The sequence below is a fragment of the Orycteropus afer genome, unplaced genomic scaffold (assembly GCF_000298275.1).
Source record: "Orycteropus afer afer isolate SDZICR_OR568_19922 unplaced genomic scaffold, OryAfe1.0 scaffold00011, whole genome shotgun sequence".
Lineage (NCBI taxonomy): Eukaryota > Metazoa > Chordata > Mammalia > Tubulidentata > Orycteropodidae > Orycteropus > Orycteropus afer.
Window position 1 is genome coordinate 2659206 of NW_006921598.1, and position 14830 is coordinate 2674035.

General features: G+C 35.4%; 1 protein-coding gene across 1 annotated transcript in view; it reads left to right on the forward strand.

Moving 5' to 3' along the window:
* EPHA7 (EPH receptor A7) overlaps positions 1–14830 on the forward strand; it is a 224850-nt gene that overhangs the window by 164502 nt on the left and 45518 nt on the right. Inside the window, exon 6 of the mRNA XM_007950746.2 lies at positions 13721–13845. Coding sequence (XP_007948937.1) covers positions 13721–13845 — 125 coding nt within the window. The remainder of the gene's footprint in view (positions 1–13720; positions 13846–14830) is intronic.

Consider the following 14830-nt stretch of genomic DNA (forward strand, 5'->3'; position numbering starts at 1 on the left):
TACACTTTAATATAATGAGGCTATTTCTGGAAGGCTACCAAAGAAACTGCTAAGATTTGTTGCTTTAGGGAGTAGTAACTTTTTGAAATGGAGATGAGGTTGGGAAGAAGTCTCACTTTTCACTATGTACTCTTTTGTACCTTTTGAATTTTTAATTGTGTATGAGTATTTGCCATTGAAAAATTAAAAATTCTCATCAAATGATTATTAACCAATTTTTTGGATGTTTAATTAATTTTTATAGGAGTTAGCACATCCTCGCAAAATCTGTAGATAAAATTCTTCAAGGATCACAGAGGTGAGGGTTGGGGAGAAAGCTACTGTCGGTCATTGGTCCTAAACACAAATTGTTTAAAATTTTAAAAATCCCAGCCCCCCTTGACCTCTTCTAGTATTTGCATACTCTAGGACTTTTGAACAGATAACTGAGGGTCTTTCCATCATTGCCTTTTCAAAACCTAACATAGTGCCTCACACATTATGGATTCTCAGTAAATATTAAATGAATGAGTGACTGTTCCACTTTCCTCCTTCTAATGCCTTTTCTCGAAAAAAGTACCATCACCTAGCAGTATAGTTGTTCAGTTTAAAGAAAAAATGGGAATTAAAATTAAAGAGGTGAGTCAAATCTGAAATCTGCCCTTTTCTGACAAGGTGCTAGTTAAGTTCTACAAGACTTAGTTTCTCCATGAATAAAATAGAAAGAACAACAGTAGTAATAAAGAGAGGAGATGATTTGTCCATAAAAAAATGTTTGCAGACTATACAAATGGAACAATGCCCTGCATATAGTGAAAAATGCCAAAGAAGTATTTTTGTTAAAAAGAACTAAACTAGTTGTTGTGTCATCAAGTCGTCTCCGACTCATAGCAACCCTATGCACAGCAGAAAGAAACACTGCCTGGTCCTGTGCCAGCACCACGATCCCTGCTATACTTGAGCCCATCGCCATAGTCACTGTATCAGTCCATCTCATTGAGGGCCTTCCCCTCCTTTGTCGACCCTCCACCTTACCAAGCATGACATCCTTCTCCAGGGAATGGTCCCTTTTGACAACATGACCAAAGTAGGTGAGACGAAGGCTGGCAATTCTCACTTCCAAGGAGCATTCTGGCTGTACTTCCTTAGGACAGATTTGTTAGATCTTTTAGCAGTCATGGTACTTTCCACATTCTTCACCAGCAGCACAACTCAAAAGCATCAACTCTTCTTCAGTCTTCCTTATTCATTGCCTAGTTCTCACATGCATCTGAGACTACTGAAAATACCATTGTTTGTCTCAGGTGCACCTTAGTCCTCAAGGAGAAATCTTTGCTCTTCAGCACTTGAAAGAGATCATTTGCAGCCAATTGGCCCAGTGCTATACGTCATCTGATGTCCTGACTGTTGCTTCCATTGGCGTGGATTGTAGAACCAAGCAGTGTGAAATCTTTCACAACTTCAATCTTTTCTCCATTTATCGTGATGCTACTTATAGGTACAGTTGTGAGGATTTTTGTTTTCTTTATATTGAGATGTAATTCATACTGCAGACTGTATTCTTCAATTTTCATTAGTAAGTACTTCAAATCATCCTCAAGCAAAGTTGTGTCATCAGCATATCACAGGTTGTTAATGATTCTTCTCCAATCCTGATGCCATGTTCTTCTTCGTATAATCTGGCTTCTCGTATTATTTGCTCAGCATACAGATTGAATGAGTATGTTGAAAGGATGCAACCCTGATCCTTAAAATCCCATCTTGATTTTAAACCATGCAGTGTCCCTTTGTTCTGTTTGAGCAACAGCCTCCTAGTCTATGTACAGGTTCCTCATGAGTACAATTAAGTTTTCTGGAATTCCCATTTTTCTCAATGTTATCCACAATTTGTTATGATCCACACAATCAAATGCTTTTGCATATTCAATAAAGCACAAGTAAACATTTTTCTGGTATTCTTTGCTATGAGCCAAGATCCATCTGACATTAGCAATGATATCCCTTGTTCCACGTCCTCTTCTGAATCTAGCTTGCATTTCTGGAAGTTCTCTGTCGATATATTGCTGCAACCGTTTTTGAATTATCTTCAGTAAGATCTTACTTGGATGTGATATTAATGATACTGTTTGATAATTTCCACATTCTGTGGGATCACCTTTCATTTGAATGGGTACAAATATGAATCTCTTCCATCCAGTTGGTCAGGTAGCTATCTTCCAAATCTCTTGGCATAGCTCAGTAAGTGCCTCCAGTGGGGCATTCGTTTGTTGAAGCATCTTAATAGATATTCCATCGATTCTTGGAGGCTTCCTTGTTCTTCGCCACTTCCTTCAGTGCAGCTTCGACTTCTTCCTTCAATACCATGGGTTCTTGATCATATGCCACCTCCTGAAATGAATGAAGATTAATCAGGTCTTTTTGGTATAGCGATTCTGTGTATTCTTTCCATTTTCTTTTGTTGCTTCCTGCATCGTTCAATATTTTGCCCATAGAATCTTTCAGTATTGTGACTCAAGGCTTAAATTTTTTCCTCAATTCTTTCAGCTTGAGAAATGTTGAGCATGTTCTTCCTTTTTGATTTTCTAACTCCAGGTCTTTGCACATTTCATTATAGTAATTGGCTTTGTCTGCTTGAGCTGCTTTTTGAAATCTTCTCTTCAGCTCTTTTATCTTCTCATTTTTTCCATTTGCTTGAGCTACTCTCTGCTCAAGGACTAGTTTCAGAGTCTCTTCCGACATCTTTTTTGGTCTTTTTTTCTTTCCTCATCTTTTTAATGACATCTTGCTTTTTTCATGGATGCTGTTCTTGATGTCATCCCATAATTCTTCTGGTTTTTGGTCATTGGTGTTCAATGCATCAAATCTATACTTCAGATGGTTTCTAAATTCAGGAGGGATATATTCAAAGTCATATTTTGGCTTTCATGGACTTGTTTTAATTGTCTTCAACTTCAAGTTGATTTGCATATGAACAGTTGATGGTTTGTTCCACAATCAGCTCCTGGCCTTGTTTTGGCTGAAGATATTGAGGCTTTTCTATTGCCTGTTGCCATGGATATAGTCAATCTGATTCTGGTGTACTTCATCTAGCGAAGCCCATGTATATAGCCGCCATTTGTGTTGTTGAAAAAGGTATTTGCATGAATACATCATTGGTCTTGCAAATTCTATCATGTGATCTCCAGCGTTATTTCTGTCACCAAGGCCAAATTTTCCAGCTACCCATGATTCTTCTTCATTTTCAACTTTTACATTCCAGTCACCAGTGATAAGCAACACATCTTGATTTAATGTCAGTCAGTTTCAGACTGCACAAGTTGATAAAAACCTTCAATTTCCTTATCTTTGGCTTTGATGGTTGGTGCCTAAATTTTAATAGTAGTATTAACTGGTTTTCTTTGTAGACATGTGGATATTAACCTATCACTGACAGCATAGTACTTCAGGACAAATCTTGAAACATGCTTTGTAATGATAAATGCCACACCATTCCTCTTCAAATCGTCATTCCCGGCATTGTAGATCATATGGTTGTCTGATTCAAAATGGCCAAAACCAGTCCATTTCAGCTCACTAATGCCTAGTATATCAATCTTTATGCAATCCATTTCATTTTTGACAGCTTCCAATTTTCCTAGATTCATACTTCATACATTCCATGTTCCAATTATAAATGAATGTTTGCAGCTGTTCCTCCTAAACTACTGAAAAACAATATTCCTGTTGTTAATTGAACAGATAGCTAGCATATGTTGCTTAATTTCCTACTCCTTAGCTTTTTTAAAAAAAAAAGAAAAAAAATTTATTATGATTTGACTGAAAGTTTACAAAGCAAATTCATTTTCCATACAGCAATTCATACACATTTTGTTTCATGATATTAGCTGCAATCTCCAAAATGTAACACCCCTCTTCCCACTTCCTCCCTGTAGTTACCTTTTCCCTATGTTCTTCTTTCATGGGCATTCCTGCTTCCTGAGCTTTCTCCCTGTGCAAATACAGCCCTTTGGTTCTCTCATGATCATTTTAAGTAGTGTTTCTACCTGTTGTAAATGTTCACTCTATATGCCTGTCTGTTGTTTGGCAGTAAGCCATGGTAGTAAGTTCAATTCCAGGCCTGAAGGATAAGTAGGGGCCATAGTCTTGGGGAGGATCCTTAGCTTTCAGTGTCATTATTTAGTTTTTTTATATTTTGTGAATGGAACTGGGGTTGGGACAGCTATTTCTGAGAAACTACTTAATTTATTGGGCAATCTACATCTGTAGTGACACTGCCTCAGAAACCAGGAGGGCTTGCTATGAGTTGGGTCTGACTGGATGGCACATAAAACAACAACATTTAGATTTTGATTAAAAAAAAAATTAGAGAAATCCTTGAAATTTAAATGGACCATAAATTACAAAATAATCCCTTATTAATTGACACTTTAGTCAGTACTTTAGCAAGATTAGTAGTAAGTAGTGCCAATTTCTGTTTAGGACCAATGATCAACAGTAGCTTTCTCCCCTGCCTTCACATCTTTGACCTTTAAAGAATTTTACCTAATATTTTGCCAGAACTTTATAACTCCCATAACATTTAATCAAAAATCCAAAAATTTGATCACTAATCATTTGATAACAGAGAAGGAAACTTTATTCTCAGCAAGATAATTTGTCATACCATTTTTTTTTGAAGATGCAAACCATATTTTAAAGAACATAGCTATTCTTAGTCAATTAAATAATGAAGTAGTTGCTTTGAGATTATATATATATATATATATATATATATATATATATATATATATAGTTGTTGTTATGTGTCATCAAGTCATCTCTGACTCATAGCAACCTTAGGTACAACAGAACAAAACACTGCTCAGTCCTGTGCCAGCCCTACTATACCTGAGCCCATTGCTGCAGCCACTGTGTCAATCCATCTTGTTGAGGGCCCTCCCCTCTTTTGTTGACTTTCCACTTTACCAAGCATGACCTCCTTCTCCAGAGAGCGGTCCCTTCTGACAACATGACCAAAGCAGGGGAGACAGAGTCAGGTCATTCTCCCTTCCAAGGAGCATTCTGGCTGCACTTATTCAAGACAGATTTGTTATTTCTTTTAGCACTCCACGGTACTTTCAGCGTTCTTCACAACCACTATAACTCAAAAGCATCTACTCTTCTTTGGTCTTCCTTATTCATTGTCCAGTTCTCACATGAATATGAGGTGACTGAAAGTACCATGGGTTAGGTGTATTTAGTGTTCAAGGAGATGTCTTTGCTCTTCAGTGCTTGAAAGAAGTCTTCTGCAACAGGTTTGCCCAATGCAATACATCTTTTGATTCTGACTGCTGCTTCCATTGGTGTTGATTGTAGAACCAAGTAATATGAAGTCTTTGACAACTTCAGTCTTTTGTCCATCTATCATGACGCTGCTTAATGCAAAAATTGTGAGGATTTTTGTTTTCTTTATATTGAGGTGTAATCCATACTGCAGACTGCGCTTTTTAATCTTCATCAGTAAGTGCCATGTCACCCTCACTTTCAGCAAGCAAAGTTGTATCATCTGCGTATCTCAGGTTGTTAATGATTCTTCCTCTGATCCTGATGCTACATTCTTCTTCATATAGTCCAGCTTCTTGGATTATTTGCTCAGCATATAAATTGAATAAGTATGGTGGAAGGATACATTCCCTTTCTGATTTTAAACCATGCAGTGTCCCCTTGTTCTGTTTGAATGACAGCCTCCTGGTCTATGTACAGGTTTCTCATGAGTACAATTAACTGTTCTGGAATTCCTATTTTTTCTCAATGTTATCCACAATTTCTTATGATTCACACAATTGAATGCTTTTGCATACTTTATAAAACAAAAGTAGATATCTTTCTGGTATTCTTTGCTTTGAGCCAAGATCCATGTAACATCAGCTATAATACCCCTCACTGCATATCTCTTTCTGAATCCAGCTTGCATTTCTGGAAGTTCTCTGTCAATGAACTGCTACAACCATTTTTGAATTATCTTTAGTAAGATTTTACTTGCATGTGATATCAATGATATTGTTTGATAATTTCTACATTCTATGGGATCACCCTTGTTTGGAATGGGTACAAATATGGTTCTCTTCCAGTCAGTTGGCCAGGTAGCCATCTTCCAAATCTCTTGGCATAACCAAGTGAGTGCCTCCAGCAAGGCATCCATTTGCTGAAACATATCAATGGGTATTCCGTCAATTCCTGGAAGTTTGTTTTTCACCAATTCCTTCAGTGCACCTTTGGCTTCTTCCCTCAATACAAAAACAAAAGAAAAATGTTCTTCATCGTATGTCATTTCCTGAAATGGATGATCATCTACCAGTTCTTTTTGGTACAGTGACTCTTTGTATTCCATCCATCTGCTTTTGATGTTTCCTGCATCATTCAACATATTGCTCATGGAATATTTCAATATTGCAACTGGAGGCTTACATTTTTTCTTCAGTTCTTTCAGCCTGAGAAATGCTGAGCATGTTCTTCCCTTTTGGTTTTCTCACTCCAGGTCTTTGCACATTTCATTATAATAATTGACTTTGTCTTCTCAAGCTGCTCTTTGAAATGTTCTGTTCAAGTCTTTTATCCTGTCGATTCTTCCATTTGCTTTAGCTCCTCTCCATTCAGGGGCAAGTTTCAGAGTCTTTTCTGATATCCGTTTTGGTCTTTTCTTCCTTTCCTGTCTTTTTTATGACCTTTTGCTTTTTTGATGGATGATGTTCTGGCTGTCATCCCACAATTTTGGTTTTCAGTCATTGATGTTCAGTGCATCAAATCTATTTTTAAGATGGTCTCTAAATTCAGAAGGGATATGATCATGGTCATATTTGGCTCTCGTGGACTTCTTTTAATTGTCTCCAGCTTCAGCTTGAACTTGCATATGAGCAGTTAATGGTCTGTTCCACAGTCAGCTCTGGCATTGTTTCGGCTGAAGATATTGAGCTTTTTCATCACCTTTTGCCACAGACGTAGTCAGTCTGATTCCTGTGTACTCCGTCTGATGAAGCCCACATGTATAGCTACCACTGTGTTGTTGAAAAGCAGGTATTTGCAATGAATAAGTTGTTAGTCTTGCAAAATTGTATCATTCGATTTCCAGCATTATTCTATAGGCCATATTTTCCAACCACCAGTGATACCTCTTTGTTTCCAACTTTTGCATTCCAGTCACCATTGATAAATAACACATCTTGGTTGCAGGTTTGGTCAATTTCAGACAGGAGAAGTTGCTAATATCTTCAATTGCCTCATCTTTGGCTTTGGTGGTTGGTGTACAAATTTGAATAATAGTAGTATTATCTGGTCTTCCTTGTAGGGGTATGGATATTATCCTGTCAGTGACAGCATTATACTTCAGGATAGATCTTGAAACATTCTTTATGATGATGAATGCCACACCATTCCTCTTCAATTTATTTCCAGCATAGTAGATCATATGGTTGTCTGACTCAAAATGGCCAAACCCACTCCATTTCATCTCACTAATGCCTAGAATATCAATCTTTATGCATTTCATATCATTTTTGACAACTTCCAATTTTCCTAGAGTCATACTTTGTACATTCCATGTTCCAATTATTAATGGATGTTTTCAGCTATTTCTTTTCATTTTGAGTCATGCCACATCAGCAAATGGAGGTCCTAAGAGCTTTACTCTACCCACATCATTAAGGTTGGCTCTATTCTGAGGAAGCAGCTCTTTCCTAGTCGTATTTTGAGTGCCTTTAGACCTGAGGGACTCAAATTCCAGCACTATATCAAATAATGTCAGTAATTTATCAGAATGTTTTTCAGTAAGCTATCAGAAATTGTTTCATTGCTATTCATAAGACTTTCACTGGCCAATTCTTTGAGAAGTGGATGGCTTTTCCTTTTTCCAAGTATGTTGGACTTAATCACATATATACTTGACTTAGTGCCTACTCAGGATTTTCCTACTTTGTCAGTTCAATATCATATTAGTTTTTTCACAGTATTATTCAGATTTCATTTTCAGCTCTTATCCGAGTAGTCTTTATTAACTCTTCTTTAAATGTATTTAAAAATCCATTTTATGATATGTCTTGTTATCTTGTGTATTTTTACATTGTGAATAAAACATTATACTAATTGGCATGTTAAATGTCTAGCATTTGAAATAATTTTATTTTTTTGGGGAAAAAGATCAGTTTATCTCCCACTATTTTTTTTTTTCAACTCCAGTACTTATTATAGAGTGAAATTTTATTTATTTTAGCCAGAGATCATGTTTCTCTCCAACTTAAAAAAAAAAAAAATTGACAGTTGTTTATTGGAAATGAATTGGTATTATTTGCTGCAGACTCAATTTCCCTTAGTCCCTGTACTTGTCTTAGGTAAGACTTAATACTTATTTTTCATATATTTTAACTGATCTTTTTTTTTTTTCACAGCCAGGAAATTAAAGTTTAGTGAAATCATATGCAAAATTTTTATACTTATTTTTCTGTACCCTAGAAATGTAATTAATATGCTTCATGATATTCCACTGAACCATGTATTTGTATGCCCTAATATTTTGTTATTGAAAAACATTTATATGTATTTTTATATGTTTGTCCTGCCACCCAAAAATGAAACACCTGTGGGGAAGTATAAGAAAGCTGAGTTGAATATTATAAAACACTAAGCATCCAATAATAGACAAATTTGTTATTTTAAAGGATTGCTAAAAATGAATTTGATACTGATAATATGTTGCAACAACAGTGTTCAGTGAAAGAATATTTCTATCATCATATTTGCATCTCACACTCTTCCAAAGATGGTTTTATTTTCACTTTTTACATTTAACTAATGTAAATTTAACTGATGTCAATAGATTTGACAACTTGAGATCCATGAAAAAGGTCATTTCATGGTTGTCAGACTATCTTTTTCTCTTCTGTTCTTTAGAAATATAGATATTATTTTCTACTTTATCATTTTTTGTTCAGATTTGGTAGAGCATTTTAGTGTAGGCTGGTATATAGATGTATTCTTTAAAATTTCTAAAGCAAATGCACAAGTTTCATCAAAGTTCTACCACACACAAAAAAAAATATGTTTCTTACAAATTATGCTAGAGAGTTCCTTCCTATCAAAGATTGTGTTTATGGTCTTCCTAAGAATCCACATTCCTTTACTCCATGCTATTTCAATATAACATTTGATATATCACATTATTAAACTATCATATCATTACCTTTTTTTTCATAGACTTCCTAAAAATCTAGTATGTCAGCTCTTTTCTTTACTATATGTATTGTTGTTGTTATTATGTGCTGTCGAGTCAGCCTCAACTCATAGCGATCCCTCCTTGGGTTTCCAAGGCAGGATCACTACAGAAGTACATTGCCCAAACTTCCTTCTGAGGAGTGGCTGGTGGGTTTGAACCGCCAGCCTTCTGGTTAGCAGTCAAGTGCCTTAGGCTCTATGCTACCAGAGCTCCTACTATATGTATTAGTTACCACAAACTTAACAACAGAAAACAACAACCATATGTTATTTCACAATTCTTTGGGTCAAAAGATGGATATAGCCTGGCTTACAAAGCTGTAAGCAAGTTTTCAGCTTGTCTGGACCCTTGGAGGCTCTGAGGAAGATCCAAGCCCAAGATCTGTTTCCACACCCATTCAAATTGTTGGCAAAATTCAGGTCATTTGCTTCTTAAGGATCTCTGATGGCACAGTGGTTAAAGCATTTTACTGCTAACCAAAAGGTCGGCAGTTCAAATCTACCAGCTCTCCATGGGAAAAGGATGAGGCAGTCTGTTGCCATAAAGATTTATAAACTTGGAGCCTCTATAGGGCAGTTCTACTCTGTCCTGTAGAGTTGCTCTGAGTCAGACTTGCCTTGATGACATTGCCTTTTGGTTTTGCATTTTAAGACTGAGATCTATTTCTATGATACTGTGAGCCAGGAGCTAGACTTTGATGCTAAAGGTTAGTCCCATTTCTTCTCATGTTTTCCAGGTGGTTCTCTTCAGCAATGGCTGATCAAATACTTCTCATATGTAGGTCAAATCTCTAACATCTTTGCCACATTCTTTGGGCTCTGGCTGGTTAAATGTCTCTATTTTTTAGAGCTCATGTGATTAGATTAGGACCAATGGGATGGCCCAGAATAATCTCCTTCCTTTAAGGTTTGTAACCTTAATTACATAAGCAAAGTCCCATAATAATGTTATATATATAGTACAGGAGCTCTGGTAGCATAGTGGCTAAGGCACTGGACTGCTAACCAGAAGGCTGGCGGTTCAAACCCACCAGCCACTCCTCGGAAGGAAGATGGGCAATCTACTTCCATAGTGATGCTGCCTCGGAAACCCAAGGGAGGGGTCACTATAAGTCAGGTCCGACTTGAGGGCACATAACAACAGCAACAACAGAGTATAGTACATGGATATCTTTTGGAGCCATTCTGCCTACTAAATGTTATAAAATTAAGACTTTTTCACACTTCATGGTAGGAAAATTTTCCATGGATCTGTGTAAACCTAATCTTTTGGTAGAAAATATATGCAACACATTTGAATATATTCCCTGCTGTAATTTAAATATATCTTTTTTCATGGGTTTTAATTGGAAATTGATTAAGATCAAAGCTGATGCGTGAGTGCTTAAAGCTCAAAATTAGTTAAAGTGCTGATTGGTTCAGGTCTGTACTTAAACCCACCATTCCTATCACTAATGATTTTTAAATTCACACCCTCGTACTAACAAACCTAGACCACACATTTACCTTTTGGAGTGTCTTTAAGACTCTTACTTTCCTGTTTCATCAACTTTATCATTTTTTTTTTTTCCCATGTTGCTGAGATTTATCACTCTGAACAACAGCAAACAAATATTTTCTAAATTTCTAAAGATTATCCTTTGTTTTCATTTGTGTAGGTTCCACATATGATTAATAGTGTGCTTTATAGCATCTTCTCTTTTATATTTTATTTTTTTTGTGTTTTACCTCCCCAATATGGCTATAAGGTCTTTAAGGACAAGGGAAGTTACATAAATTTTTTCAGTTAGAATTAATTTTTATAACTGAATATTTCTAGAAACTTAGGTGAGAAATAAATCTATTAATCATTTGTTAGAAACTCTATTAAAAATTATGTTGTAAAGCTCTTCTGTATGTATTATTTGTTTTCCTGTATTTTTCAAGTTCAAGGTAATTATTTCTTGCTGTTGTTTGTTAGCCTCATATCAGTTCCAATTGCAATATGCTATTTGTTTTGATAATTATTAAAATTATAATTTAAATGTCATAATATCCAATTGGTTCTTATTATGTATATAATTTAGTGGTATTTGTTTCATTGCAGAAATGAACTTCAATTGTGGTAATTAAATACTTTGGTCTAAGAGTGAGTGCATTTATAGTGAAATTATTATAATAGAATTCATTTAGTAGAACAAATAGATTAATCCTAGAAATCATTGTGTTTTAAAATTAGGAACACCTTATGGTACTTTAATTTTACTTTTACCTATAAGTTGATCTAAAATAATGACATGGTTAGGATGTTCACTAACTTAGAGATACTTTTGTTTACAAACTATGAATCCTGTGAGTTGTATTGAATCCTGTGAGTTGTATATCTTTCTGCAAAAAAATATTGAAACTCAGGGGAAAATATAATCACTTACCATAATTTTATTGATAAAAGTTCTTTTCAGGGATGAAATATGAGGTATGATTACCAAATAATAAATGTAATTTTAGTGTGTAACATATAGAAATCAAGTCTGATTTTACAGGGAAACTTTGCTATATATTAAAGACTAAAAGAGGTACATTTATAACCCAAGTCTGCTCCATAACATGCCGCATCGAGTGTCTCCTGCCTCCTTCACTGTCCTATCTATTTGGGAATAGAAATCACTTAAAGGAGATTTGCAGATCTATGTATACTAGCGTTCTAACTTATTTCCAAATGACACATGTGAGTTGCCAACCCTGACTGGAGACCAGCAGCACTCTTGGTAATCCAAGACTTTGACTAATGCGACATTCTCACCTGTGCTGCATCCTCTTTCTTTTCTCTTTTATAAAATAATGTTAAAATACAGATTTTTCTGAATTATTTTCCTTTAAAATAAATTAAACAGTTGGAGATTATCTGTTTAGTAGACTCTTTCTTCACAACTAGTTGGAGTTTATGTTTCCTAAAGTGATAGGCTAACGAAGCAGGCCTCTTGCAAACTGCAGACTGCTGAGATATGCTAGGCATATTTTGGATAGAGAGATGTACCACTTTAGAGCCAAGTTCTTCTTCACTGAATATATCTAAGTCTCAAAAGTCATGGCAAAAATATGGTTCTTTATTAGAAATATGCTTTATTGGAAGCTTATCAGAACTGTAACTATTCTGTAAACACAGTCTGTTGAGTACCTCATCTGCATCCTCTTCAAGGGAAAGTTGTCCCACTTATTCTGGCCTAGTTATGCTTTTGTTAGTAATCTGAGAGAAAATAGGAATCATGAATCCTCCATGTTCTTCCCTCAAAATCTCCAAGCCAGAAGTAAGGAAAAAATGTGCTTTCTAGACATTGACACAAAAAAATATTAAGAAGCAGAAGAAATAAAGTCAAAAGGATCAACATCAGAGGCTTGTTTGAATGGTTTTGGCCCCAAATAATTGCTTTTCAATCAGCAGGATTATTAACAATTTTGAACATCTGAAAATTAAATTAACAGCCTGAAAATATTTTACAGAATGAGGTATAGCATGATACATGAAAAATAATGACCCCACCGAAATTCAGCCAAGCCACAGCAGCTAATCATTTAGACAAAGACAACAATTAATCATTACCAAGCAAATTAGAGCAAATTAGTTTGCTACATTCCACAGTCTTAGCTACCAAAAAGAGTATGTGCCACTAATAAGAATTAAAGAACTCTAAGCAGACTGGGCAATCTACTTGTGTAAAGATTTACTGCCTCAGAAACCCAAGGAGGGTTGCTATGGGTCGACTTGATGGCAGTAGGTTTGATGGGGTTTTTTTAAGCATATTACCCACATAGAAAGACAAAGCAAGATTGTAGCGTTGAATAGTTTCTATCAAAGTTTGAAGCCTAGGCTATGTAGATATGTATTACATATACAAGAATCTACCTATGTATGTATGTGTATTTTCGCACATATTTACATAGTAGCAACTTAAGCATTTCCTAATGACTTGCAAAAATGTCACCAAGGTTAATTTAAATTCTTTGGATATAGGCACACACAAAAACACACACGTGAAATAAAACACATAAAAAGGTGATGTGATCCCTTTACTCAAAGCTTAAAGTAGCCATATCATATACTTTCTTTTCTGCAATATTAAATTATTTTTTTCTTTTAAAAAAATGCTTTTCCATTTCATGTGAAATAAATATTTGGACTTAGTTTATCACTGGAGATTAATCTGAAATCGTGTTTTCTAGCCTTAATTAGCATTCATCTGCTTAATTTTCATCCTCAGCCCCGTCATTTCCATCTTTCACTAACTTGAACAATGCTATCTTCTGCTGTTTGCACTTTAATTTAAACTTCTATTAAGGTTTATGAACAGTAATAAGGTCCTGTTTGAATATTCATTAGCTTCTGAATTGTGCACTATGAAAAGGTGCTTTCTTTTACCTTAATGAAACTGGCACAGCATGGGACTGATCAGTTGTGACATTTGATTTGAGGCATCCAGTGAATTTTCTCATTGTTTATTGACACATCTTGTCCAAACAGCTCCCTCGCAAGTGAGCGGAGTAATGAAGGAGAGAGTGCTGCAGCGGAGTGTGGAGCTTTCCTGGCAGGAACCAGAGCATCCCAATGGAGTCATCACGGAGTATGAAATCAAGTATTATGAGAAAGTAAGTGCTAAGAGCAGCTGAAATGTACAGCAGTACACTGTGCCTTGTGTCATCCAACACTACTCTAAAGTTGGTCATTATATGTTAACTATTTGGAGCTACTTCAAAATTCACAGTTAATTTTAGCTATTTTTAATAACTGTCTCCCTGTATCTCTGGTTCATTATCATTATGTGATTTCTGTGTAAAGTGTCTGTGTTCACAAATGAAAATATTCCATTTCTAGCATATTTATTTACTACATTTTGAGTATCATGCTATTAGATTTAGCCTGTTTTAGTGCCACAGAAACTATGTAGCCCAACTCATTAATGAAAAATAGTTCTTTTAGTATTTCTCTCTGAGCCTTTAGCAATTTATTTAATTTATGAGATTTCTGTGATAATGACAGTGACCTCAAATAATTTAGCAACTGGAAAAAGTGAGACTATTTTGAGTAATAAATAATGTAGTATTTTGTGGACTTCAGAATCTAAGTATATTCTGAAGATTAAGTTAATGTAGGTAGAGTGCCAAGTACTTGGAAAGTCTCATACATGTTATTCTTACTGTTTAGGACAGCCATTCTCATTTTCTGCTCATATAAAATTCTGAAGTTGTGTATATATGTTATACTAATTATGTCCACCACTTCTTTATACCCCTCACTCCATAAAAGATAGCTAAAACCCAAGCACTGGGCCTTTCTTCTCAGAATATAGTGCCTAAATTTTAGTAAATACAGTTAAATATCAGAGTGTATGAGTATATTTACTTTTATCCTAACTAGAGAAAGGAAAAACATTTAAAATACAAGTATATGTATCTCTTCACAAACCATTAGCTAGTATCTACCCACAGAAAGACCTGATTCAAGGTTTCAAGCATTATAACGATTAATACTAGTAATAATATTGTTGTTGTTGTTATGTGCCATCGAGTGGGACCCAAGTCATAGTGACCCCTCCTTGGGTTTCCGAGGCAGTATCACTACAGAAGTAGATTG